The following is a 27,044-nucleotide window of genomic DNA, read 5'->3' as shown; positions in this document are numbered from 1 at the left end:
TTTTGCTTCATTCTTTTCCTAACTGCTGAGAAAAAGCAGTACTGGTATGGAAAGAGGCAAGGGAAATTAGAGGATGGACAAACTACTGTACCAGCTGGTCTCGTATCTGTAAATCCCAAGCAGCAATCCTGCAGGCTCTACCTTGTGAAGTGAGTTTTTCATTTGGTACTCCATATAAAACAATACCTGCTGGTATTTTCACCAGCACTACATAGCACTTGTTCATACTTGCTCCCCACAGCTAATCTAATCAATGTAAATGGACAGAGTGATCACATGGGCCAGGTTTTGGGTTGTGTTTACCTGCACAGAGCTCAGAGAATACAGAATTAGATGCTGCTCTCAAACACTCTCAAACAAGCTTAAGTTTATTTTTGTTATTTGCATTTCAGCATAATCTAAAACAGATCCATCACAGGGGGTTTGAATAACACAGCACTAAAAGGAGCCACAAGAACAAGCCTCCCATATTTCACACACATGCCCAGCCACCACTGGGCACTCACAGTGTTATCCCAGCTCCCCACAGAAATACCAGCATAGAGTCATTTAGTGAGATAATACATGAAAAACCCCACATAGCTCTTCAGTTGAGAATAAAACTACCACTGCCCAGGAGCCAGGATGTGACACCCTGTCACATCATTATTTGAAAGACAGCATTCTGGGGCAACTCGAGCTCCCTGGATTTTTCCTCAGAAAATCTCAACCAGTAACTAATAATTGGCAGTGGAGACTGAAGTCCGTGAGAGAGCTTTTCACTAGCTGACGTCTGTGGGAGAGATTCCACAACCAATTTAAGCCAGCTGAAGACCTTGATGCAGCCAAAGAGGTGTGAAAAACTGAAATGTCCTTTCTTACAGCACCATCTGCTTATGTTAAGTTAGGTATTACATAAACCCCTTTGTCTCATCTGTAAAATAAGAGTATCAAAAGAGATATAAGGTTTATTTTATGGATCATCAGAAGCTGCAGGTTACCTGGTATAAGCATGAGGTTCTGTCAGTTGAAAATGCAGCCTGCCAATAACAGCCATACTGGCATAAAAGGCAGATAAAAAGTGTGCTGGAAGAAGTAATGCTACCTTCCTAAGCAGCCCATCAAAGTGCTCTGCTGCAGTGATGAAATCACATGCTGCTCAGTTCCCCAGAGAGTATATTCCCCCTCTGCACAGCATGACTGCCATGAATTAGGCTCTGGACAAAAAGATTGTCTCCATGAATCTGTACTGCAGCCACAGACTGCAGAAAGACAGAAGTAGAAAGACAAAACAGGCCAAAAGTTTATAGAGAACCACAGAATGGTTTGGCTGGAAGGGATCTTAAAGATCCAGTTCTAGCCTCCCTGCCATGGGCAGGAACACCTTTCACTAGACGGGGCTCAGAGCCTCATCCAGCCTGACTTTGAACAACAGGGCTGGACAAAAGGTTTTGACAAAAAGATGTTTTTTTCCAAACATGTCATCTTTGCACAATATAATGAAGTGAATCCCCTGCTATTACATCACCCTGCATGACAGAGGTACTTGTAGGCAATTCCAGTGAGGGGAAGGTTCAGAAGGACATGGAAATCTCATGTGTGTTACACAGTGGCAGTGCAGTCCTATGGCTGCCAAACCCGTTCTGATTCTAAAAACCAGTCCTCAACCAGTATCCATCCAGCTGTTTTAACAGCACAGAAACACATGCAGTGCCAATATCCAGTACACATCTGTCCTCAGGTTCTAGGGCAGCACTAGTTTGATCAGACAAACACACAAATGAAAAGGTGTAAGCACAGAGCCTTCAACAGGGTGACTGAAAAGTGCTCCCTCCCCAGCAGAAAGAAATACACACACCAGAAGTCATGAGGTTTTTCTCTCATTTGTCTTGTGCTGTCATGCTGCAGCATGAATCAGATGCTCCAAGAGTCCAACATGAAGCAGAATCTGATTTAAACAAACTGTATACACAACCACGTGAACTTTTTAAATAAAGGAAAATAATATTAAAATTTTAGTTTCCTTTCTCCTTTCCTCACTTCCCTTTCTCAGCTGACAGTCAACCAGCTGGTTAACTGCTCGGAAGGTGCACGCTCGTTCCCACATTTAACCAGTGCTCCCTGTGGGGCACCGTGCAGCCAAATGCTTCACCACCACTTTTTAATATTGAACCACAGCACACAGCCACTTCCTCAGGCTGGTGGCTGCGCTCTGAGGGACAGCACCTGCAGGGGCTCAGCAGAAGCAATTGATTTACAGCAAAGCAAGATACAGTTGAGAGCTTCCTTCCACAGAACACAGCAGGAAAAGTGAGATGTTGCCTTCAGAGAGACAAAATGACCACGATGGATGCTGTCTTGCTGTTACATGGTTCCTGTTGAGTATGTGACCATGTTTTACCCTGGTTTTGCTCCTCTGATGAACACCTCACATACAGCATAAAAGGAAGGACAAATATATAACAATTATAGAGATTACAAGAGGAAAGATAAATATATGACAATATATGTCAGAATTTTAAACCAAACCAAATTTTCAAGCAGCTATGATGTATATTTTTCTTAACCAAACAATGAAAAAACACCCCAGTTCAACAGCCTTCTTAGCAAAGCCAGATGGTAAAAAGATGATAAAGCAGAACAGAATACAGTAAGCTGACATTTTCTGCAAGGGACTTCCTCTCCCTAATTAAAAATTACCTTCATTATTTCTTAACTAGCATGACTTTTTATAACAAAATTATGGATAATTTAAATAGAAACAGAATTTGCAAAATGGTTTGAAATATCCCTTAGAACAAATTTTTCACCTTTGACTACCTCTAAAGCACAAAAAAATCCTTCAGTAATGCAAGAAATCTGCTCTTTTATGCAAGTCAATGCCACTGACTAGTGAGCAAGAAAGAAACCACAGTCAAGTCGACACTTCAAAGCACCGTTTAGTTAAAGATGAATTACGTGACCTTTTGGCAGTGTACAATGGAACAGAAGTCAAAGGTACCCAAATTCTTCCATGCTCTAAACAAGTCCAGTCCCGTATCTATGAGAAACTACCTCTGTGTTAGAACAGACCACACTCTCCAGAACAACATGCTTAAGCTAATAAAGTTTCATGGAAGCCTCAAAGAGAGCAGATAAGTCTTCTTCTGTTTGGGGACGTGGTGATAGTTTAGTGACTCTCTCCTGCAAGATGAAAGAAAAACTGTATTATAAATGGAGACCAACAAAATTATTTGTAATACCTACCTACCAGTAGGTGAACTATGTGTCTCTGTACCAACATACTTCATAGTGAATAACAAGGTTTTGCAAAATAAGTAATCAAATAATTAAAGTTGAAGCATCATCAACTGTACAGTACTTTCAAGAATACATAAGCTAAAATTAAATTTAATGTAATTAAATACACAGAAGCAAGATCAGAATGCTGTTCATCCTCAGAGTCAAGCATAGCAAACATGGGCCTTCTCCATCACAGATGTCAGTACACTGAGGACATTATCCTGAGAATATAGTTCATTTTTAAATTAATTTGCCAGCCCCGAACTAGGAGTTAAGAGTTTTAGGGACCAGGACTTTCAAAATACTACATCTCTCAAGGCCCAGGAGCTGCTGTAAATGGGGAGAATAAACAGCACTTGCAAGTCAGACTCCAAAAAAGAGACACAGCAAGGGACAGTATGAAACTGCTTAATAAACAGCCCCACACCTTGGAGTCAGAATACAAAGGAGCTGTACAAAGTCTTCATTTGTACACTGATTCAACAGAATGTTCAGGTGCTATAGTCCCACTGACTGAAATGAAACTCAGGTATGTGCTTTAGTGCTCTGCTTGACAAAATAACCACAAGGGCAGGGGCTGAAATTCAGAAAAGCCCTGTGCTGCTGAGAATGAGGAGCTGCATTAGTGTAGGTACCCAGTTACTGCAGAAACATTCAGCTGAAAGGGCCTAACATCAGTGTACTCATACTGGTTATGATTAGAACTTTCATGTTCTCAACAACCAATGATTTTACATTTATTGAAATGCTGGGGAGAGTTAGAGATGTCTGCAAAGACAGGCCTACACTAGGAACACATTATTTTCAGATGAGGTGTGTTTTGGCAAGAGTTTCTTCTGCTGCAACCTGTTGCAACATCTCCCTTGTGGAAGATGTTGCCCTCCAGCTTTAAAATTCCCTCATTTTTTCACATATGAGACAGTGGATTTGCTGAGGTCCTTGCCTCAGGCTCAGAGTGGGATGCAGGGGAAGGGGCTCTGCCAGTGCCCTGCATGGGCAGGAGGCTCAGCTGAGCCCCTGGGAGCAGAGCACACCCCACTGCCCAGGGCGATGCCACAGCACAAGGCTGCACAGATGCCACTTGCGGGCAGGCTGGATGTGGTTACACAGCACATGAGGCCACTGCACTGCCAAAACAACGTGAAACAGTGGTCTAGCATGGTGAGAAGTCACCTGTGAGGTATTCACAGCTCATAATCATGGTTAGCATGGTTTGTGAGAAGCCTGAGAAGTGCAGCTCTGCGTCTGTAATTTTACCTACAGAAGAAGCTTTACTTGTGCATAAGTAGAAATCAAATGGTACCTCTTTCCCCATTCCTGACACTGGTGCTGCTACACAGAGATACAGCCAAAGAGAAGACTAAGATTCTTCTGTGTAGTTTTGAAACCAAATGGAAAATTCAAATAGCACTAGGGCAACAGTGTGTTGTTTTTTTCAGACTCATAATATGCAAAATATAACAACACAGTGCTCAAGTATTCATAAATTCATCGTATTAGGACCATCTGGGCCAAAGCCAGTATTGCAGCTCTGTGCACTGAGATGTCCAAAGTTATCTGTAAAATCACACTGGGTGACAGGAGACAGCCAGCCTGACAGCCTGACAGACTGGAGCATTTCCCAGCTCTGTCAACAGAAGGCTGCAAACGGGTGCTCCTCCCGTATGCTCGACACAGAGGCACCATCATTACCTCTGCACAAGCTTGCTGATATTTGCTGGTGCCCAGACAGCAAGGCCCTGGCTCCCTCAGTCGGACTCAATGCACTCTGGTCTCGTGCCAAACCAAGCAGCTCTGGACTCATCACTGCCTCAGCCCCATTGTGGCTGCCTCCAGGATGTCTGCAGGGGGTTGGTGGACAGAGAAAAGCCTTTCCACAATCTCTGATTTCCAGTGCCCCCATCTCCTCTCAAACACCACCACCCAGCCACCTTGAACTTTGAGACAGCATCTTCTTCACTAGAGTAACTGCTATCTGTAAATAAGATCAATTTCAATAGACTCACTTAGGAAGGGAAATAAAATTCTGTTTTAACTTCAAGCACTGATGTCTGTCCCAACAGAGGTCCCACACCAAATCCCAGCAGTCAGATTAAGTTTTTCCCTGCAGCCTACACTGCAGTGCATGGAATATACTTGGCAAAATTTTTAGTGCTATCACCATTACACCACATTAGCTTTCTGATGTGAATGGGCCATTGCTGTATTACAAAGCAAACCCACTGCAAGATGAAAAGCAAAAAAAAATTATACCAAAAAATGAATGTATGGATTAACCCACGGTTACTAACAGACTGTTAAGGAACACTGCTATGTTTACATCATATTACATCTCATATGAAAAAATAAGGCCTGAGAAACTGTTAAATCATCTCATTTTACACAGTACAATTAATCATTGATGCCATAAGAACACAGAAGAACCTTTCAACATCTTTTGGTGAAGAACTCCCCTCCAGATATGCAAAACTTGCATTCAATGATTGTTTTAAAGAAACATGTTTATCAAAACAAACTCTCCAAATGCCTCATAACAATGTACATGCATAACCTACCTAAGGGGTGCTCAGAGACCTTAGTTTTCTCCCTGGCTTTGCCACTGCTCTGTTGTATGTGATCCTAAGTAGTTGCACCTTTGTGTCACCTTCTCAGGTATAAAACAGAAACATTAATATTTACTGTTAATGTAACTGTTCTAAGGTGCTCTGAGATTTATGAGTGAGAAGAACTATACAGGATCTGCTGTAAAAAGTGAATGTTTTGGCCTAAAAAATTTTCATTTTCTCCAAAGTATGTATTTCCCTTGAAACTTGGTGGAAACAAATACTAGGTCCATAGCATGTGAATCAAACTCTCTTTTTACAAGGAAGACTCTGGATTTTGCTTTAAGAGTGGTGTGTTGCTTTTTGCAGTGTCTTTGTGGGCACTGAAACAATAAAGGGTATTACAAGTTTAATCTATATCATCCCAGGGGACCTTATTTCAAATTCTGATGGGGGTCAATGGAACAAAAAAGCCATCTGCGAAGAAAAATGCAACTTCTCAATATGGAAAGTTAAATGCAAAGTGAGTTTGGTCGTTCTTACCAGATAGCACTTGGTATTAAGGCTTTATCTACAGACCACCTGCACACATTATTAAGAGAGGTAGTTATGAAAAAGCAGTATCTACTACAAAGATCTCAGGCCTATGAAAAACATCCTCTTTTAAAAAACTATAACATTAAAACCCCAAACCCAAACACTTAGCCCTTTTTTCTGAATCCATGTGAAAACTGCAGCATTCACTCCATCCCACTGAAAAGAAAAACCTAAGCTGTGGAGTGAAACAAAATACAGTTGACTACCCATAATTTTCTCCATTTAAATAGTCTTCATGTAGGAACAGAAATAAAACTTGCTGGAAAAGAAGCACTTCTGTTTTTGCCAAAATCTGCTGTATTTCATTTGACAAGAAAAACTGTTTTGCTCTGTGTCTTACCTGAGGCAGAGTGCCTTTGACTAATGCAGGGATGTCTGCTTTGGAATAACCAATTGCAGCCAAGCCATCATCAACATTCAGATCAAATAGGAATTTCCGGAGTGTGTCTGCCAAAATAAGCCCTGCATCTTTGATTCTGGCAGTGCGGATGTCAGCTCCTAAAATAAGACATAATGCCTTGACTGTAGGGTGGAGAGAGCAGAGGAAGCCTGTCCTGGACTTAATTTAATCATAATATCAGCTGAATACATATCCATACATAACAGCCACTGCCCTAAAAGCAGCATGAAGTAAAAAGAAGAATCAGTCCTCATTTTACAGTTGGAACAGTTTGTGAAAGGTGAAATAAAACAAGATCAGAAGCAGGTTAACTACTGCCAAAAAGACTAACTGCCACATGAGGTTAACTTCCGTTCCCTCTGTGCTTACAGGGAGAAGCACTTTTCAGCCTGACTAACTGCTGGGCGGAAAGAAGCTAGCGCATGAACGTCACTGGTATTTATTTGTATGGACATCATGCCAAATGCTATCTTCATTTAAGGCCTTGAGTTTGCTGACATCTAGAGGACTGCTCCCTTCAATTACACATTCACAGAGAGGACTACAGCATGCAGTCTGAAAAAGGCAGGAGACAGCAGGGCAGTGTTCAGCGGGTTGAGTAAATTCTAAATTTATTGCTGTTTGAATATGTGCTGACTTGTGTAGGGTACTGTAGAACCAGAGAGGAGGAACTGCTCTCTTTGAAACATCTATTGAACAGTAATGAAAACACCAATATAAAAGGAAAGATTACAAATATTTCTTACAGAATAGCTTGCGTTCTGTTCTTCAATGAATGTTCAGGACTTAGATAAAATTAATAATAAGAGCATGTTCAGACAGGAGACCCAAGCTCCTCCATATGACTTATTTCAAAGTAGCCCGAGCTCAATTGCTTCTGGTGTAACCTCAGTGATGTTACAACAGAACTATGTTAGGTCCAAGTGCCATACTGTGAGATGAGTAAGAGCAATACACAGCTACAGGAGAAACATCTTCTGTGATACTCACGCAGCTCAGTGTAACATTCAAAGGGAGTTAAGTGAACAGGAGACCTACAAGCCCACTTGAAGAGTTCAGATATTCAGGTAGTAAGACTGGCAGTAATCTAGCAAATAATGTCTGGGAAAAACTGATCAATAAGATATGACAGTCTTGTAGGAAATCTTGTGCTATTTGGGCTATGCCATGAAGTCTGCGTTCATCCTGGGTTTTGCTGTGGAGGGGTAACTAGAACATAAACATACTATCTTCAGACGGTAAAGTAAAAGGGAAAGGGAGGAGGATAAAACATGACAGTAAACGTGATTGGCAGTTTTAAAATATTGCTATAGTTCTAGTACTTTCTTTTTGCTCAACCTAAAAGATTCATCAGTCTTTGACTGCACTTAGAAAATTTCTGGCCACGTGCACACCTATTTCAACTATTTAAGAATACACCCAGGGAGGTATCAAGCTTTTTCTGGTTGTACCCAAATACACAGCTGTACATACCCACAACATAACTATTTAGTAATCTGCTTCATGTCATAAAATACCTTTTTAGCCACTGCATTTGGCAACATGACAGATTTGAATCAGCTACTGTAGTCAGTTGGACTCTGGAGTGGACTCAGAAGTAAACACCCCAGATGGGAACTAGTAAATTCAATTACATGTGACATGTTTTTGGCAGAATCCCTTTCCAGCAAGGCACACAATGACGTAGTTAAAATTTCTACTGAGAAAATTAACAGAACTTTTAGAGACAGAATTTATGGCAAAGTTAATACCACAAAACCTAAAGGAACTGCTTTTCAGTCATTTGTTTTAAAATCAAGAGCCAGAGCTGAAATTTTCTGGTATGATGTGCTGACCAGTTATCCAGGCACATTTTCTTCATCTAGTTTTAGTTGTAAGCTATTGCTGTAGGAACACAGATATTGCTTAGTGTATGATTCCAGCTAGGTTTGTATTTTGGTTTTGACAATAGGCAGGACAGCATACTGTCAGAGGAAGCCTGAACAACCTTACAGGACGTTTATGAAATACACAGAACTTTCACCCAATGCAGTTTTCTGACCATGTTGTTTTACACCCTCTATAAAATACGGTGGTATTTTCATTGTCTATATAAAAGTCCCATTCTTCCTTGAGAAGCCCAATGCTTTGAGATTACTTACACAAGCAAGTCGTATACATGACTGGATTGCTGTGACTTGCATACAAAAGGCTGACCATACAAGGGACTGAACACAAATTTTCCAAATACCAGGACAGGTGGCCTAACCACTTTTTCTCCACTCCCTGCACTTCTGTGCATGTGGCTATGACTGCTCCTTAGCCAGCATGGCTATTAGCAGCAGTGTAGCCATGACACAAAACCTAGTGCAGGCAAAGACCCTGATGTTAGATATAAATTAGCTCAGTGCAGAGCCATGCTGTCACAGCTAGACTGCTAACAGCTCTGAGATTACATCACTGGAAGCTGCTTTATTACACATAGTCACACTGGAGGTATAATAAAGAGCTATCCTTTCTCTCAGGATACCCTTTGGTGATGGACTGCACACATAAAAAGGCACTGTATGAGAAAATAACCTTTAAATGAGCTGTCAGCTTGCAGCATTCACCTCTTTTTTTTTCTGCTAAAAAGCAAAGGGACATTTTGTTCATTAATCTCTTCATAGTCATTATATATGTGTCCACAGAAGAGCTACTCCAGGAAAAACTTTCCCTTGACATAAGCCACTGAGAAATTCCAACACCTACGAACAAGCTTAGGCCTACGTTAGGAAGACCAAAACCCACAGCTGTGTGAAAAAAGAGCAGGAGTGATTCAGAATATCACTGTTCTAATTCACTGTCATAGCAGGGAATTTGGTAAGCAAAATCCTTCTTTTTAGCTGACAAATGCCTCTGAGTAGTGGTTCACTTTATGGTAACTACTCTTCATAAAGCACCAAGAGTTCTGCCAATCACAGCTACTCTTGTTTGATTTGCAACAGATTAATTTCTGCCATCCACTTTTCTGGCCAGGAATCAGATTTCTCCAGCTTGCTCCTCTAATCACATAATTCAGTATCAAAAATCAGCATTATTCTATCTAATTTGCATTACATCTAATTCCAGAATCTTGTTCTTTTAAACTTAACCCCTCCCCAACAATCAATGACAATTCATTGCACACAATTTTTTTCAATCCCAAAATGTCATTTTGGAAAGAATTCCATTTGTACACGAGTACTGTACCCACAGATATTCCTACCTAGAATCTCTGCAGCTTCTAAATGCCGCTCAGGATGTATCTGTGCTGTGAAAGCAAACACTGCTGGGGATGTCAGCACCACAGAAAGACCATGTGGCTGGGGGGAAAAAAAAAAGAAAAAAAATAATAAAACACATCAACAAGACATGTACTTTTAACTTCAATGGACTTTAATTGCTCATTAATGACAGACAACAGATATTTGAAATGTATAATAAAAACCCAAAAATAAACAAGTTTTACCACTAAAGAGTGATCCACATTATAATCCTTTGGTTTATAAGTTTTCACCAAACCAGAAATAGGGTAAGACATTCCATGGCTGGAACAGAGAGCAGAGAGAGAGTGGTTAGGGCAGCTCTCCCGGTATTTGGAAAATTTGTGTTCAGTCCCTTTCGTGGTCAGTTTTCAGTATATAAGTCTCTTCAGTACAGATACTCAGAAGGTACTGACAGGTATGGTGTGGATACTAGGTACAGACAACCCTCATCCCTCTGCACCTCAGGAACCTAGCTGTAAGAAACAGTACCTCCTTACTTTGTGAGTGTGAAGTTTTATTACTTTACTGACTGGACTGAAAGATGTTCAGTTCCTAAAGTAATGTAGATATGCCAAAAATATCATACTCTGCATACCTATGTGTTCACACTCTCTGAGAAAAATAAACTTTAATTTTAAGATATAATTAAAAGAGTAGGCTTGCTCAAAGAAAAGGAATGAAAGGAAGGTCTCTGAAGAGAATGACTGCTAATAACTTCTGCACACAATTCACTTTGAGGCTTTGCTTTGTGGAGATTTTCATCCAAATGAAACTATATCGCCTTGCAATATTAATTACAGCTCATTTCAGACTGATGATTGCCTATCCCACAGACAAACTTACAAATAATTGCATCAGTTCAGGTAAAACTCAAGATTACTGTCTCACTGTGGAACGGCTGGCATGAAACCCAACACTCGAAATGTTGTTGTCTTTTTTACTCTTGTTTTTACTATCAAGGAAGGTAAAGAAGGCTGTGTTTTGTAATTTTCATGAAATTGGTTCTGAGTATCACAACCCAGAATACATAATCCTTATACACATAAATCACAAGAGCCCATCTGTTTGTCACAACACACAGGTCCTTCAGTATCACGGGTCAGGCTACAATCACCCTACATTCAGCAACAAGGGCAGCAACATCTTTGACAATCTGAAACAAACACTAGCTATAAGCTAACCTCACATGGGGTTGCTATTTCTCTGTACTCACCAGAGATGAACACCAGCATTGCCAAAGCCAATACCAGCAAAAGCACTTGCCAGGTGCATGTTGGCTCTTGCTTCACGGTCTTCAGGGTTTCTAATGGCTCTGTGCACCATGGAGGCAAATGGTACCAATGAATTCACAGACAGACAGGTGATTCAGGAGGGAGAAGGGAGAGAAGGCATCTTTATGGAGAGATATACAAAAAATCTAAAAAATAAGCTGAGATAAAAATGATGGAAACAGAATCAAGTCACACTTCGGTGAAAGAACAATCTTGCATCTGGATCACTTAAGTAGATCATACTGGTTCAGTGAAGGGCAAGCTTCCTTTCATTTTTCAAAAAAAGAGTGACTTTAACCATATTCAATTCAGTGGTGAATTAAAACATTCTACTTAGAATCTCTGGTATTTCCATGCATGGCTCCAGTATCACTTCAGCTTTCTCACCACCTCATTAGGTGGTGCTCTAGACCCCACCACCAGTGTGGGAAGAAGACAGGATTCCCTGCCTCCCTGTGCCTTCTGATCCTTGTGTAGTTTGACAGTAAGAAGAAAACATCTCATGAATAGATTCTAAAGGAACAAAAGCCAACTATTTTGACTCACTAGGTACTGTGAAAAGATTTTACTAAAAACCCCCACACTGATCTTTAATAGAAGTGCACATGGTATGCAAAAGCGGTAAAGAGGCCAAAATGGTATTGACAGGGATCAAAACCAACTCCCAGCTAAGTCAATACCTATTCTAAACTGAAGGTCTCTTAAGAATGAGCAGGTTTGCAATAAATGCATAATTTTGCACATCCATAAGTGCATGTCATTACCTTCTTGATGGATGTGCAGGTATCTTAATTTACACTGGAGGCCACAGAAATAACACTAGCAGTATTTTATTCTGTTTGTTACATATTCCCCTTGTACTGTCATAGAAAGGAGTTTCTTGAAAAAAATAGGTAAATGCTGCTCCCATATTAACTGAACAGCTTGAAATACCTTTAACTGAGGACTTCTAAAATAGATTCACAGAGGCATTAAAAAGCTGCCTCCTTATGACAAACTAGAAATCCCAAGTTTATTTTGAATTTTATTTGAAAAATATTTTCCTTTATTTACAAAAAATCCAGGGTAGAAAACAAAAGCTTAATCTTGAAGCTTGCCTCATTCTAGCCCAAAATTTACATTCTTGCAAGCATGTCTTTTAGGGCACTGGTGACTGAGCACACTGCATGGGAGATGGCTGCTAAATGTGTTACCTTTTCAGATATTTAGCGACAATACGCAGAGCGTGCAGAGCCCAGACATCGCTGACGGGGTTGCTGCCTTGGTAGGCTGGGCGGTTGATGGGATTGGAAGGGCAGGGACTGCGCTTGTTGTAAGGGAGAGCAGTGTATGATTCCAGGGCATGGCTAACAGAAAGATTAAAAAATTAATTATTTAATGGGGAGAGATCCATTTTACCGCCCTGCTGCCCTTTGACTGCAGGTTCTTATTTATTTCTGGTGTCTAAGAGTTGCTGAAACAAGAAATACAATCTCACAGACAACTGGAAGAATGCTGGGCCAGCACCTCCAGAGCACTTCCTCTCCAACAAACACACAGAAGGCAATCTAAACTCAGTCCCCTTCTATCAGTTCACACCATGCTAAAAGCCTGGTTGGATGCACCAGCACTTGTAGAATTTTCTACTGAAGAGGGCTGTATGTGTGCAATGAGTGCATTTCCTTTCTGTAGGACAGGAATCGTAAGAAGCTTTAAAAAGCTTTAAAGCACTGGAAACTTCATAAGGTACTTTTCTTTTAGAAGTACTGAAAAAATTATGGGTATAATATTTAACCTAAGTGGAACTGCCAGTAGTCTCATCTCCCAGATACTCATGAGCCTGACCACTTAAAAGGGCACTGCCTACTAAGATGGCTCCACTAAGATGAACAAAACTACAGACAAATCAATTTCATTGATGAACAAATGCCTTTTTTTTCATTACAGACATTGCAGGCCAGGGTCCTTCACCACAGTTGAGAAGTCACAGTTTCATCACATATCTATTACTTTAATATACATAGCACCCAGAAGCAAAGTAAGCTCTGGCTCTCCAAATAGAAATGCCAATGCATTTTGTGCAGTTAAGCTGTTGGTTTAAGACAAATAAAATTTTGTGCCAAGTGAAAAGCAAAGTATGAGACTGGTTCCAAAGGTGACCATATCTGGGTGAAGTTCTGCTAGTATCTCACAAGTTTTACAAATTTTTATTGACACATCATGGCTTTTGTTAGAAAATTCTTGTTCTCTATTTCCTGCCATGTCTGTAATTCATGATAAATGCTATTACAGTTGTGATTAATCATCTATCTCCATGATCCCTTAAAAAGGGGCATTTGGACTCTTTCCTGACAATGGCTATTCTGGAAGCAAACAGTTTCTCCAGTGCACTGCAAAAAAATTATAATTTCTGCAAATGCAGGATTTGTTTCCGTACTTTCTGAGGGAGGCAGTGAAAGTAACGATGAGGAAAGTCTGCAAGAGCTCACCTTAACAAGAACAGCAAACAGAGAAAAAAAGACCATCTTCTAGTGCTCTCAAAATACATTTTTACTACAATCATTATAGTGAAAATAACATCAAGTAGCAGCCTATGCAGAAAACTCACCAAAGCACATCAAAGCCACTGTTGGCCACTATTCGTTCAGGCATAGACAGCGTGTGTAAAGGATCAATGATGCCTAATGTTGGCTTAATGGCTCTTGAAGCAATACCTGCAATGTGTAAAGGGAGGAAAATCAGTCAAAGATGGTTTGCAACAAAATAGGACAAGATAAGCTTAATGATCAGAACATGACAATGAGAAGGGAAAAAATATTTGAAACCATGAACATGAACCCAAAGAGAGAGAAGGGAGGGTAGAGACTATTTATGAATATAAGACTGATGATGAAGTCTCTCTAGAAGACTTATATGATTTGAGACTTTTGCCTGAAGTGAATTATACCAGACAATGTTCTCTCTGTTTGCAACCTTGTAAGACATCTGTGGCATCTGCAGTATTCTTAGATTTGCATCTTCTGTGGATGTAAGATGCAAAAACTGGTTTGTATCTACTATCAATTGCTACTGCCAATTGCTGTCTTCAGAATCTGTAATAACCAGATGTCCTTGTATTTTGGTTAAGGCTGCAAAGATGTAGCTTTGAGACAGACAGACAGATTGACTACGTATAGACTAGAAAACTCCTGAGCTATTGTTAAACCTCCTTAGCACACCCATCTGGGTCCCAAGTTCTGCAGACTGTGTGGCATATAAAATCCACATGTTGAGAAGCAAAACTTAAAACAGTTTGAAGCTCAAGATGACATTTTAGCCTTAATCTCTATTTGCCAGGGATGAAAAGGCCAAAGGAAGATAGTGTCCCTCACTTGCAAAGCATCCCAGGCCTGAGGTTTCCAAAGTCAGGAAGAGGAACATTTGGTTGCAATTACACAATAAAGAAGCAGAAATCTTAAAAGTAGAAAGAAAAATACAGAGGAAATAAGGAACAGTTGGTTGAACTTGAATATAAGTAGAAATTTCCTTTGCAAATTAACATTTTCTGCCATTTAAGGACTTGAAAGATTTTAGTTTCCTGTTTTGCCTTCAAACTATAATCCACCGTATTACATAGGTATTTCATTATGTTAATATGTTATAAATTTAATTCAAGGAGGAAACCTTTAAGCTTTTAAAATTTGCCTGTGGCAGTTGAATCAAACAAAATGACACCTGAAACGACATGCAGTATTCCTTCCTTTCAAGGCAGGGAAATAACAAAGACATTGGAAAAGCAATTGTCTTGAATAATACACAAAAACCCCCACAAAACAAACAAAACCCGCCAAAAAGCACCAAAACCTCACCCGTTTTAACTTTTAGTTCTTTGAAGTCAAAAATGGCAACGCCAGTAGTTTCACTTCCAGTGCCAGATGTCGTAGGAACTGAAAGGGAAGAATGGGGATAACAACAAATAATAAATATATAATACTGCAAAATAAATAATAAAACCACAATAGTAACACCATCCAAAATACAGGACCCAGGAAATCTTGGGGGTATCCCTGATCAAAAGCCACCAGATCAAAGGGAAACTTCTACTTTGATCTCTTTTGTCAATCAAGGACTCTAACTGAGCTAAACAAAACAAAGTAATGATAAAACCTCTGATTTTACCTCCACTGAATTAAACAGCAAAATGACTGCTGAATACAACTGGAGGAGAAGTAAACCCAAAGGAAGCTGAAACAGTCACAGTAAACTGATTCCAGCAGAAATATCAGAGAGAGTAGAATGACCCACCTTCCCTTTGCCCAAACTCTTCGCACACTCTCCTCATGCTTTACCTGCAATAAGTGGCTTGAGGGGCACAGTGACAGGCTTCCCTTTCCCAATAGGAGCATTGACATAATCCAGGAATTCTGATGAAGGGCTGGCTGCATACAGGTTGGCAGCTTTACAGGTGTCTATTACAGACCCACCTCCAACAGCAACGTAGGCATCAAACTCTCCCTTTTTAGCAAATTGAATGGCATCCAGGAAACTTAGAACACAAGCAAGATTTTCCAATTAGTCAGGATAAAACCAGTACACAGGGAAACTAAGTATTAAGACCAGCATACAGGCCACAAGGAGGTGTTTAAAAAGCCATATGGAACCCTGTAAAGGCCTAGGCACTACCTGGAGAAGTGCACTATCAGAAAGAAATTGTACCTTTGGTCTGTTGGCTCCACACGGACATTATCATATATTTGAAAGTTTATACCATATTTTGCCAAGGAATTCAATACTGCATTTACAGGAGGCAGTTTGGAGAGGTTTTTATCTGTCATCAAACAAACTCTTCTAGCACCAAGATTCTGCAGGTCCTACAGTAACAAATCAAAAAACCAAACAACCGGTATAAAATCATACACTTCACCGTTTAACACTAATCCAAATAAATGGGACCATTTGATAATAATAAAACCCTGGCTTAAAACTAGTTGGCTATTGTAAAATTTTTAAAACCATTAAATTTAAAACCAGTTGAAGAAAAAGAGCATTAGCCACACACATGTAGAATACAGAAAGCAGAATTAAGTTTAAGGCTGCCAAATTTATATAACTGAAATCCTATGACAGCAGAAAACTAAAGTTGTTGAACCACATGGAACCACTTTAAACTATAGTAAAATATAAAACATTGTTTAAAATATTTTTCCTCAGTTCCTGTGAGAATGAAAAAAGCTTTTTTAGAGGTTGTCTACACTACCTACCAAAGCACAGAATTAAAATCATGAAAATGTAATACTGAATATTAACTTACTGATGAAAAATCAAAATGAGGTGGCAAAAGGAAAAAAAAAATAATTCTACATCCTAACCTTTGCTAAGTGAATTGTCACTATAGCTATACAGTACATATAAATTATTCTAGTGCTGTTTAAAGATAGGTTCTGTCTAATTTAATTTACTATATAATTTTACTTCACAAATTTTCATATAAAAAAGAGATTTATTAATGCCAGTAATGCCAAAATGGAGGAAAAATTATACATGAAAAAAACAGTGATAAAAGCATACCAGAACAATGTATTTAGGTGAACCATCACATACTGCTGAAACAAAAACTCTGCACTTACACAGGGCAAACTGAGAGCTGAATTAATATCTAGATAATTTAAAGAAAGTCTCTGATTCATTTTAATGAGCGCTAGAAAGATGAAAGTGATCTTGAGAAAATCCTGGTGAGTCACCAGGATTCAAAACTTTCTGAATTAAATTCCCTGCCAGAGAAAAAACATTGTTGTGTAATTCTAGCAAGTTATCAATAACCAAATTGTCCCCTGAGCTGCATTTCATATATCACAGCAGCACTGATGCACCATTTTGGTTTTCTTCAACCAAAAATTATGCTCCAGCCTTCTCACACTGATACATAGGACCACATAATTTATAAGCTTTCCTTTATTAAGTGGATTGATAGCACCGGCAGCCCTTTAGAAAACAGCTTTTCACCAGTGATGGACTTACACCACAGCAGCTTACCATGCCAATCTCTTTTGTAACTCCTTCTCCATATCGGATGTTTGAAATGGCCATCTATAAAGAAAAAAAAACAACCCACATTTATTTTTCTCAACAAAAAAGGCATCTGGCCCTACTGGCCCAAAGTGAAACATAAATATTTAATAATGTCAATATTTGTTAAATGCCATATTGGTCAAGAAGTATTGCTTATACAAATTTTAAATGAAATATATTTTATCATTAAATCTACCTCAAATGCATAGTCTGTACTCCCCGGGGTGGACCGTTCAGGGACTGTAATGGAAATAAAACAGCAGAATTAGGGAACAATAAGTTATTTAAATTTGTTTCTCAGCTCTAGAGTTGATAGATTCCTTTGCTTTTAGAATCACTAATTTTCACACACTTCACACACTTTAGAATCACTAATTTCCACAGCTCATCTCATCTTGTCTGGATAACAGTTACCCATTTCATCCTTTGCTGTTTATGAGATTAAATGATCCATGTACTTGATTTCACACATATAATTCAACAAAACAAGTGAGTTTCTTCAAGTTCTTTCAAGAATGAAGTATTTATTATAAAAGATGAATAAATTAGCAGGAAGGTTGCATAAGAATTTGTTTGCAGTCTACAAAGACAAGAACAGCACATAAAACGTAGAACTGAGCATGTGTAGAACACTCAAACTGCTACCTACAAGCTAAGAGGTGCTAGAAATGTGTAGGGGCTACATGATAACCTTCAAAACAATGTTTAAGAGAAATTTGTGAGACATCTTCTTTATGCACCTGAATAGAGAACACCTTATGCATGCATAGGAACAATACTAAAAGGTGTTTACACTTCTTTTTACTTCTGCGTAGTCCTGAACTTGCAGGTGAAACTGAATTATTTGCTAGAAAATTACCGCATGCACTGCTAATTATAAATAAGAATCAATGTGTTACTCTTAACTTCAATTAGAATATATTTATAAGGAGAGTATTTCAGTCACAGCTTCTCTCTGCCGTGTCATTTTTTGCATGAATTATCATAAAACTCAATTTCTGGCATATTCTGATTTTTCCACAGAGTGAAGCAAACAACATCAACTGAAATTGCCCATTATTCTCCAAGAAAAGATCAGGTGAAGCATTCTGCTCTTCCTGTTGAAGACATGCCTTGCTACATTAATTGAAAATATGTAATTTGGATTCCAATCCAACGAGTGAAGCCATGACAATGAGTCTTAGACATGCTGGGGTGCACTGAAGCACTGACCCACACCAGTAACAGATAGATACATTAAAACCCATTACGTACTTTCTATTCAAACACAGGCCAGCTGCTATCAGCTCTTTCATTGCCACCTCTTGCCAGGCTGTACATGTTTGACCTCTCCTGGAGCTGGAGTCTACTGTACTTTCAGTCATTAATTTGTCAGGCTAAGGACATGTCCAAACCATTTACTCTCTTGCTTTCTGATAGTATAATAGGTGCCCTGCCGTTGCATTCTCGAACCAAACTTAACTTCCAGGGCAAATTTTACTGCATTCAAAAATTCCACTATTTCCTTGAACACTGCCAAGAAACACAAATAACTTTTTTTTTTTTTTTTCCCCAGTTCTAGTCAGTGTTCAATCAATTCCCACTATTTAGAGATCTACTGAACTGCTATCATCTTGCTACACTATAGACTCTATTGCTGCCTAAAACTTTCAGAGAGGGTTCTTAATTCAGGCTTCAGTTTAGCAAGAGTTTAGCTTGAATTGACTGAGTAGGTTATCAAGCAGACAAATGAAAGAATGAAATTCTATTTCTCAGCTGCACTATTGTCTTGCTGTACGATGGTCTTGGGTAAAACAAGTATCTGAACATATAAATAGCTTTTCTGCATGTAAAATGACAACGCCAATTCTTTACTAAGTGTTCTACGCATGATACTTGGAGTTACACATTACTGAAATTATTGCCCAAAACATCAGTTTTTAGTGGATCTGGAGACTGACCAACTACCTAGAGGCTGACAGATAGTTATTCTCCTAGCCACCCTACAGACCAAGCAAACAGAAACTCCTCCCAGGGTGACTTGGGTTACTCAGCGCAGCTCCCCTAATCAAAGTCCACAACTGGCACAAGTGAGCTGCATTCTTGGGACTGACTGTATAAAAACCCTACGGAGATTTTATTCCCCAGGTCAACACACACCTTTGTGAAAGGCTACTTTTTATCCATACAGCTCCCTGTTTATTTTCTGACGTAACAGGTGTGTATCCTAAAGCAGATCTGAAGTTGAGCTGGTTCAGGTGATGACAGCCAGAGCAAAGTTCAGATCAACATGGTATGGGGAGGGAGGGGACAGGAGGCAGTAGCTGTGCTTTATGTGGCAACAGTGACTCCAACAATAACCACTACCGTTGTACAGGTGCAAAATAACAGGCTCTTTACCTTCTCCTTCAGATTGTTCCTTCCCACCTGTTACCTGCACCCTCTGCCCAGGTTACATGGATACATACAGCCCTTTGCGGGGCCATGGTCTCCTACAGAACTATTCTGTAGACACAAATTAAGTCTTACCTTGGGAGTAAGTGTGGCCATGGCTCGGGCACCGACAACTAGTTAAAATGTTAAAAAAAAAAAAAAAAAAAAAAAAAAAAAAAGGTATGGTTAAAAGGGGGAAACTAAAGCAGAAAAACGAAAGTCTCCTTGTAAGCACCCATTCCAAGGGCGGTGTGCAGCGGGAGCGGGCACGGCGGGGGCTTCGCAGGGGCGGAGCGGCCGCCGCTTTTCGCTTTTCCCTTTCCAGCCGCGGCCCCCGGGCTGCCCCGGGAGGGACCCGGGGGGACCCCCATGCCCCCTCCCGCCGCACTCACGCTGCCCGCTCCAGCTGCCGCAGCAGGCGGGACACCCGCGCCCGCCCCGCCGCCATGGCCCGGATCTGGGCACGGCCCGGGCCGGGGCCGGGCTGGCGGCAGCGCCTCCTCCCGGGACAGCGCCGCTGCCAGGCCCCGCACACGGCTGACCCAAACTGAGGGGTCCGCCTTCAGCCCACGGTACTACGGTCAGCCGTGTCAAAACCCAACTCACGCCTGTTTTAAGGCAAGCAAAACCTGGTTGCTGAAATATAAAGCACAGAATGCCGATGAAGAGCGACTAAAATCTAATCAGGACCCAGCCCGTGTCGTGTATTTGGCACAGAAAAATATTGAAAGTAATGGAATCGCAAAGTGAAAATAATAAAAAAAACCCCATGGTCCTGAAATTTGGTGAAATACTTTTCTGACTCTTCAGTTGTGCCCGGTGACAGGACAAGGAGGAATGTTCATAAACTGAAACACAAGAAGCTTCACTTCAGCATGAGGAATTTCTTCACACTGAGGGCAGCAGAGCACTGGAACAGGCTGCCCAGGGAGGCAGTGGAGTCTCCCTCTCTGGAGACATTCAAAATCAACTCAGACACGTTCCTGTGTCACCTGCTCTAGACGACCCTGCCTTAGCAGGGGCCTTGGATGAGATGATTTCCAGAGGTCTCTTCCAAGCATAAAAATTCTGTAATTCTATGGAATCACAGTAAATCACAGCGCAGGATGGATCAAAATTTTCTAACCAAATTTTTAAACTGTAAGATATGCTGCTTTGCTGCCAGCCAAGTAGTATATCAATATTAAGCAAAGGAAACATTGGATTCTGACAAAAAAAGTGTTGTTTTTCTATTGTAACAGATAAAAGTATTTTGCCTTTGCATAGTCTTTATGTCTTACTAGATGATCTTTAAGGTCCCTTCCAACTCATACCATTCAATGACTATAAGCAGATCAGATGAGTCTAAAACTCAAAATTTTGCAAGCTATTGAGCTTGGGAAAGCAGGTTAGTGGCCTGCTCAGGCCCCCACATGAAGCCGCAAAATGTTTATCCACTTGTGAGAGCCAGAAAGTGACAACATCACAGGAGCATCTGCACCTCTGCTCAGGTAACCACTTTGCTGCTGGAGATGAACCCACTTGATGGGATTTTGGTGGAGAAAACTGACCAGAAGCCTTGTGAGCAGCACAGAATTCTCATCAGGCGTGGATATGTAAGGGAAAAGAGCCCTTCTCTCTGGCTGAGCACATACAAGACGTGCCCTATGGAAATGCCTGGAAGATCAGAGGTCTGGAATGTCTCTGTAACCACCTTTTCCACCTGTCCAAATGTCTGTTGCCCCTGCTTTGCCTTGATACTTACACTCAAAGGTTGCTAACAGAGAGTTGTGCCCACAAGATCATTCCAGCCACTGACAAGTCCAAAGCACGCACCTTATGCAAGGCCCATAGGTTGGGCAGTGGTCAGTCTATCATTGCCACCCAAGCTCCAAGGTGTACATACCCCTTCTGCCCACAGCAGCTCCCCTACACAAAGGTTTTTGCTTTCTGATGCTTTTTTACCAAAGCTGCCATCCTAACTGAAGTGCTACAGAACGAGATAAGAGAACTGCTAAAGTCACCCAGCTTTTTCAAAAACTCACTTGCAGCGAGGCATTACAATATCATCAACCACTCAAAAACCTCAGAGTTTAAAAACCTAATTTAATTGAGATTACTGAAACTTGTTTTACTAACTTTCTTACCATGGAACATCTTCCCTGTAGCTAAGCCACACATCCGAGACAGCAGATTTTCTCTTTCAAGTGTACATGTGACACTACAAAAGTTCAAAAGAGTAACGGGAAGAAGTCTGAGAGAATTTCTACTACCTGCTCTCAAACTGCTAGGTAAACACTGTAAGATTATTTGTATAAAACGATGCATTACTGCTACTACAGGGACAGATTTATTGTATAGGTTCTAACCTGTACAATACAAACATTTTTCTGCTGAACTCAATGGCTGGTAAGCAATTTTTGACTTCCTTTTTTCATCAACAAAATGCTCTAGAAAATCTGTACAATTTCTTAGGCCCTGCAGTAAATCTTACACTAAGTTTACACATTCCTTTTGCAACTGAACCTGAATACCATAGAGCTGAACGGCATTAGCTGACTTACAGAGCAAGAGCTCCATCGTCAGGCCACTTGCCTAAGGGAGAGAGCAGCAGCCACATCCTTTAAATGGACCTGCGGCTGCTACTCCATCAAAACTCCAGGTCACATCCAGTGCCAGTCCCAGCTACCTAAAACCGAGACAGCTTTGCTCAGCTTTTGTCCTGGCAGAAATGCTGCAGGCTAACTTAGAAGCAACATTACCTGTGAAACAAGTTCCTGTGAAACCCCCATCCGTGGGGAGAACTGGGGCTACCGACCCCCTTAACAGGACATCAATTTCCCTTGGATGGAGAACACGGCACTCTTTCTACCAGCTAAGAGCCAAACGCAGGATGTTTTAGAAAGGTCAGAACGCATTTATTGACAGATACGTGTGTGAATAGAGCGCCGGGCAGGAGGCTGGCAGTGACAGTCCCTTCCCACGCCTCGGTGGGCATCCCCAGCCCGTGCTGCACACTGTCCCTCACGCCTTCTTCCTCCTGCCCCCGCCGGTGCCACCGCCCGCAGGCTTCTGTTGTGGCTGCCGCCGGGCTCCGCTCTTCTTGCCGCTGCGCCCAGGCCGCTGCTGCCGCCGGCCGCGCTTGCCCCGCTTCGACTGCTTCTTGCCCTTGTTGGCAGCGGCCGCCTCGGCTTCCTCCTGCCGCAGCTGCTTGTTGACGGCGCGGGTGATGTCGAGCACCGGCTTCTTGCTGCCCATGTCCCGCAGCAGCTCCAGCTGCCGGCTGCGCTCGGCCGCCAGGTTGCCCAGCAGCGGCTCGAAGCGGCGCTTCTTGCCGCCGCTGCGGGAAGGCGGCTCCGCCGGTTCCTTCGGCAGGCGCGGCTGGAAGCGGCCGAGCGAGGCGGTGGAGGTGCGGGCGACGCGGGCGACCCGGCGCAGCTCGTCGCGGTCCTGGTGGCCGGTGGGGTGCAGGGGCGCGGCGGGCACGGCGCTCCCGGCGCGGTGGGCTCGGGCCAGGTTGCGCAGCCGGTTCAGCTCGTTGCGCGCCACCCGCTCCCGCTTCTCCCGCCGCAGCCGGGCGAACTGGTCCTCCTCGGGGTCGGCGCCCGCAGGCACCTCCGCCAGCCAGGCGCGGGACGGGTCTCCGCCCGCCCGCCGGTAGCCCCAGCGCCGCCGCCACTCCTTGGCCTGCTCGTCCCACACCAGCGAGGTTTTCTTCTTGCGGCGGATGCCCTTCAGCCGCGCGAACTGCTCCCAGCGCGTCGGTGGCCGCGGCTTCGGCGGCGGCTTCTCCCGTGGCAGGCGGAACGTGGGCTCGGGCAGCTGCGCCACCAGCGGGCCCCCGGCGCCGCCGGCGCGCTCGGCCGGCAGCTCCCAAAGCTGAGACACGAGCAGCTGCGTGTTGTCGCGGGCCAGCGCCCGCAGCAGAGCCTCCCGCCGAGGGCCGGCCCCGCGAAGCGCCGCCGCCGGCGGGGGGTTGCGGTCCACCGCCAGCAAATTGCCCAGATCGTACTCCAGCTCCAGCTCCTTTTCCACCGTGATGCTCCGCCGCTTCTCCGCCTCCTGCTCCTCGGCGGCCGCCAGCACCGTCTCCACCCGCACGGCCGCCATGGCAGCGGCTCCACGTGCGAACGGCGCCGCCGCTGCCCCGGGAGTGCGGCAAAGCTCCGCCGGGTCAGCGCGCCGGAAGCGCCGCGCCCGGAAGCGCCGAGTCCTTGGGGCAGGGCGGGCGCAATGCTCGCCGGGTAATGTAGTCCCGCCTGCCCGCCCGCCAGAGGGAGCCGTGGCTCCTCGGAGACCTGCAGGGGCGCCGCTGTGGTGCCACCGCGCCTCAGCTCCTCTGCCAGCGGACCTGCCGCCGTGGCTTGTGGGCATACACTTCCAGTCCCAGAATCACAGAATCAATTAGGCTCGGAAAACCCTCTGAGGACATCAAGTCCAAGCTGTGACCAGACATCACTGGTCGACTAGACCAGGGCACTGAGAGCCATGTCCAGTCTTTCATTAAAAACCTTTAGGGACAGTGACTCCACCACCTCCGCTGGCAGCCCATTACAGTGTTTAATCACCCTTTCTGTGGAGAAAGTCTTTCTAATACTCAACCTGAACCTCCTCGGGTGGGGTTTAAGGTTACATCCTCTTGTCCTGTCACTAGTTGCCTGGCGGAAGAGGCCAAACCCCACCTGGCTACAACCTCTTTTCACCTAGTTGTAGAAAAGGATAATATCACCCTTGAGCCTCTTCTCCAGGCAAAACAACTCCCTTGGTCATTCCTCATGGGACTTCACCTTCTGGACCCTTCACCTCTGATACTGATGATCACCAGTGATACTGATGAAATCCCCAGTGACTCCCAGGCTCGGCTTGTGTGGGGTTCAGGGTGGCCCCAAATCTGCCTCTTGCTGCCACCATGAGTGGTGCTGAGGTGGAAACTCTGTGGGAAGAGTCAGCACATGAGGGGAGGCAAATGCCAAAAGCAGAGAGGTAGAACCATCGTAGAGTCAATGGGGCCCTGCAGCTTCCCTTGCCTTTACCTGCTCTAGGGACTTGCCATGGCATCCAAACACTGAGACTGTGACACAGGAACATACTTTTCCCATGTTTGGTGGTTTGTTTGTTGTTGTTTTTTTTTCCTGGTGTGTGTGTTTTTAAGCATATGATTCTTTCTGATGCACCTTGCTGTAGAATAGTCCCACTAAGTGCTCCTTGCAGGATCAAAATTCAAGTGCTGTATTGCAACTCCACCGAGTCTGAGACAGGTGTTGTGGGTAAATCTCCCTGCAGAGAAGGAGGGGAGGAGCAGCATTTGGGAAGCAGTATCATCTGGCAGATGTCTCAACAGACATAATTATAAGTGAGGTGATTGGGGTGATATGGTGTGCTCCCAAAGGTCAGCTGGGTCAAAGATACCTCCATGCTATTTTTAAACAAATGGGCTACAGAAGAATCCTTTTATAGCTATACAGTGATTTGGCTTATGTGGCCATGATATTTTGAGCTGATCCCTGGTGCCCAAAAAACAAGCTCATGATAGCACTTAGCTGTATTGGAGGGAATTGATAGGTATTTTTATATAAGGTATAGTTCTCTTGTAAGTTATTATCTCATCTTTGCCTTTACATTAGTTTTGGAGTCATGGAAATTATTCTGAGTGTAATGCCACAGCAGTATTGTCAAAATGAAACAAAATGTTGTGTATGTAAGATAGAACAAATAACTGATTCTCAAATTCTAATGACTAGCATAACACAACTTTCCCACAGTCTAACCAGGAAATTTATTTTTCCCAAATGAGCCATTTTGAGCATTATTTGTATACTATGGAGCAACAGAATCCCTGTGTATTTAAATAAAATCTGGTTGGCATGGACTATTTTCTTGTTTACCACAAGGTGGCATTGGATAATATTTTGTACCTTGTCTTGAAAGCTCATACTTTCATCTGGAATTGCAGATAAAATTAATTTTAAAGACAGTTCTTTGAAGAGGTGCATAGGCGCTATCTAGATTTAGGCATAAATTTAAGCTTTTGAACTGGAAAGTCCACTGTTTTGGCAGTCTGGTTAATACCTCTACGCTGATCTCTAGGTACCCTCCTGTATCCTTATGCAGCTGCCTCTCTGAGTTCCTTTGGTCTGTATTTGTACAAAGTCTAGAATGCTTCAGGTTGGGCTGAGAGGACATGATTGGTAATATCAATTGCACTTCCAAAGTTGCTTGTACTGTTAATGATCAACACTGGAATAGCAGAAGGAGTGCATGCCAGAAATTGATCTTGTTTTACCTGAAAACATGTAGAAGAATCTCAGAAGGTAAAAATTACTTTCTGGAAACAGCTGTGTTGATCTGATTTCCAGCCTTTTTGTGTATTCCAAGAATCTGCACCTCAGAGCATGACCCTGCTTTTGGCGTTTGCAGTTTGTGATTTCACAGTGTGGCTGGGAAGGTAGTAGTTGGAAGAATTTTGGAAAAGATTTGTAAACAGAAATTTAGAAATAGTTATATATATATATTTACATATATTTATATATATTTATATAAAAATAGTCATGGATATTTTGGGAAACTGTCCCATTCTGAGGAGGGGCTTCTGAGCTTGCTGTAGTAATCATAGCCATGCTTTGAGCTTGTACTCCCAGTTTAGGGCTGGGGATTTTAGACAGGTACATGGCTTCTGTTAAGGGAATAGCTGTGTGTGTACTTCCGTAAATCTGGGCTTTCTAAAAGATGAAAGGGTAATACCAATGTTCAGTTATAGAAACAGCTTTTAGGAAATTAATGTTTTTTATTATCTCATGTTTAATTCAGCTTTTTAAAAAGACTTTTCCAGCAATTTTAAAAATAATTATTTTTTAGAAGTGTTTATTAATTTTGATTATCTCTGTTCTTGGGCTCCTGTTTTCCTTTTGGCATATCAAATATCACATTTCACAGACTGCCTGTGGGTTGTGCTCAGCTATAGGACTTGACAACAGCTAATTCTGGGCACTTAAAATCCATAGATAATTAAACAATTTCATCATTGCTCTCCCTTTCCCTTTCTCCCTTTCCTTTATCTCTTCAGTGTGAACAATAGCAATACATGTCACAGTATGTGCGTATATGTGCTTAATGATGTACTGTTTGCTTGCTTTCTTTACTGGGAGGTGACCAGACAGAGTTTGGACGTTCTTGCAGAGTGCCGTTTTTCTTTGGGGCAAAGAAGGCTGTAGAGTTTTGGGTCTTTTATTTTTATTTTTTTTTTAACCACATGAAAAATTTAGCTGCATGAGAAACATAAGATGGCAGA

General features: G+C 42.3%; 2 protein-coding genes across 3 annotated transcripts; both read right to left on the bottom strand.

The window, feature by feature from the left end:
* Positions 1–342: 342 nt before the first annotated feature.
* Positions 343–22,608, bottom strand: ADHFE1 (alcohol dehydrogenase iron containing 1). Of its 2 annotated transcripts, none has more exons than XM_015618813.3 (14): positions 20,170–20,263; positions 19,874–19,911; positions 17,562–17,605; positions 17,330–17,383; positions 16,013–16,167; positions 15,646–15,842; positions 15,166–15,243; positions 13,926–14,031; positions 12,532–12,684; positions 11,281–11,379; positions 10,271–10,349; positions 10,028–10,124; positions 6,742–6,899; positions 343–3,162 (listed from the first exon to the last, which is right to left on the bottom strand). In XM_015618813.3, exons 1-14 carry the CDS (start codon positions 20,223–20,225, stop codon positions 3,079–3,081), a joined length of 1,398 nt encoding a protein of 465 aa, XP_015474299.1. In that variant the 5' UTR covers positions 20,226–20,263; the 3' UTR covers positions 343–3,078. The 2 variants fall into 2 exon arrangements, with proteins under 2 accessions (XP_015474299.1, XP_015474300.1); XM_015618814.3 differs by lacking the exon at positions 20,170–20,263 and adding an exon at positions 22,519–22,608 and having other exon boundaries at positions 345–3,162.
* RRS1 (ribosome biogenesis regulator 1 homolog) lies at positions 21,843–23,942 on the bottom strand. Its single transcript, XM_015618815.2, has one exon. The coding sequence runs from the start codon at positions 23,864–23,866 to the stop codon at positions 22,781–22,783; it is 1,086 nt and encodes a 361-aa protein (XP_015474301.1). The 5' UTR covers positions 23,867–23,942; the 3' UTR covers positions 21,843–22,780.
* Positions 23,943–27,044: the final 3,102 nt, after the last annotated feature.

The sequence above is a fragment of the Parus major genome, chromosome 2 (genome assembly GCF_001522545.3).
Source record: "Parus major isolate Abel chromosome 2, Parus_major1.1, whole genome shotgun sequence".
Lineage (NCBI taxonomy): Eukaryota > Metazoa > Chordata > Aves > Passeriformes > Paridae > Parus > Parus major.
The sequence above is the reverse complement of the archived record's forward strand: the minus strand, read 5'-3'. Positions and strand labels throughout refer to the sequence as shown.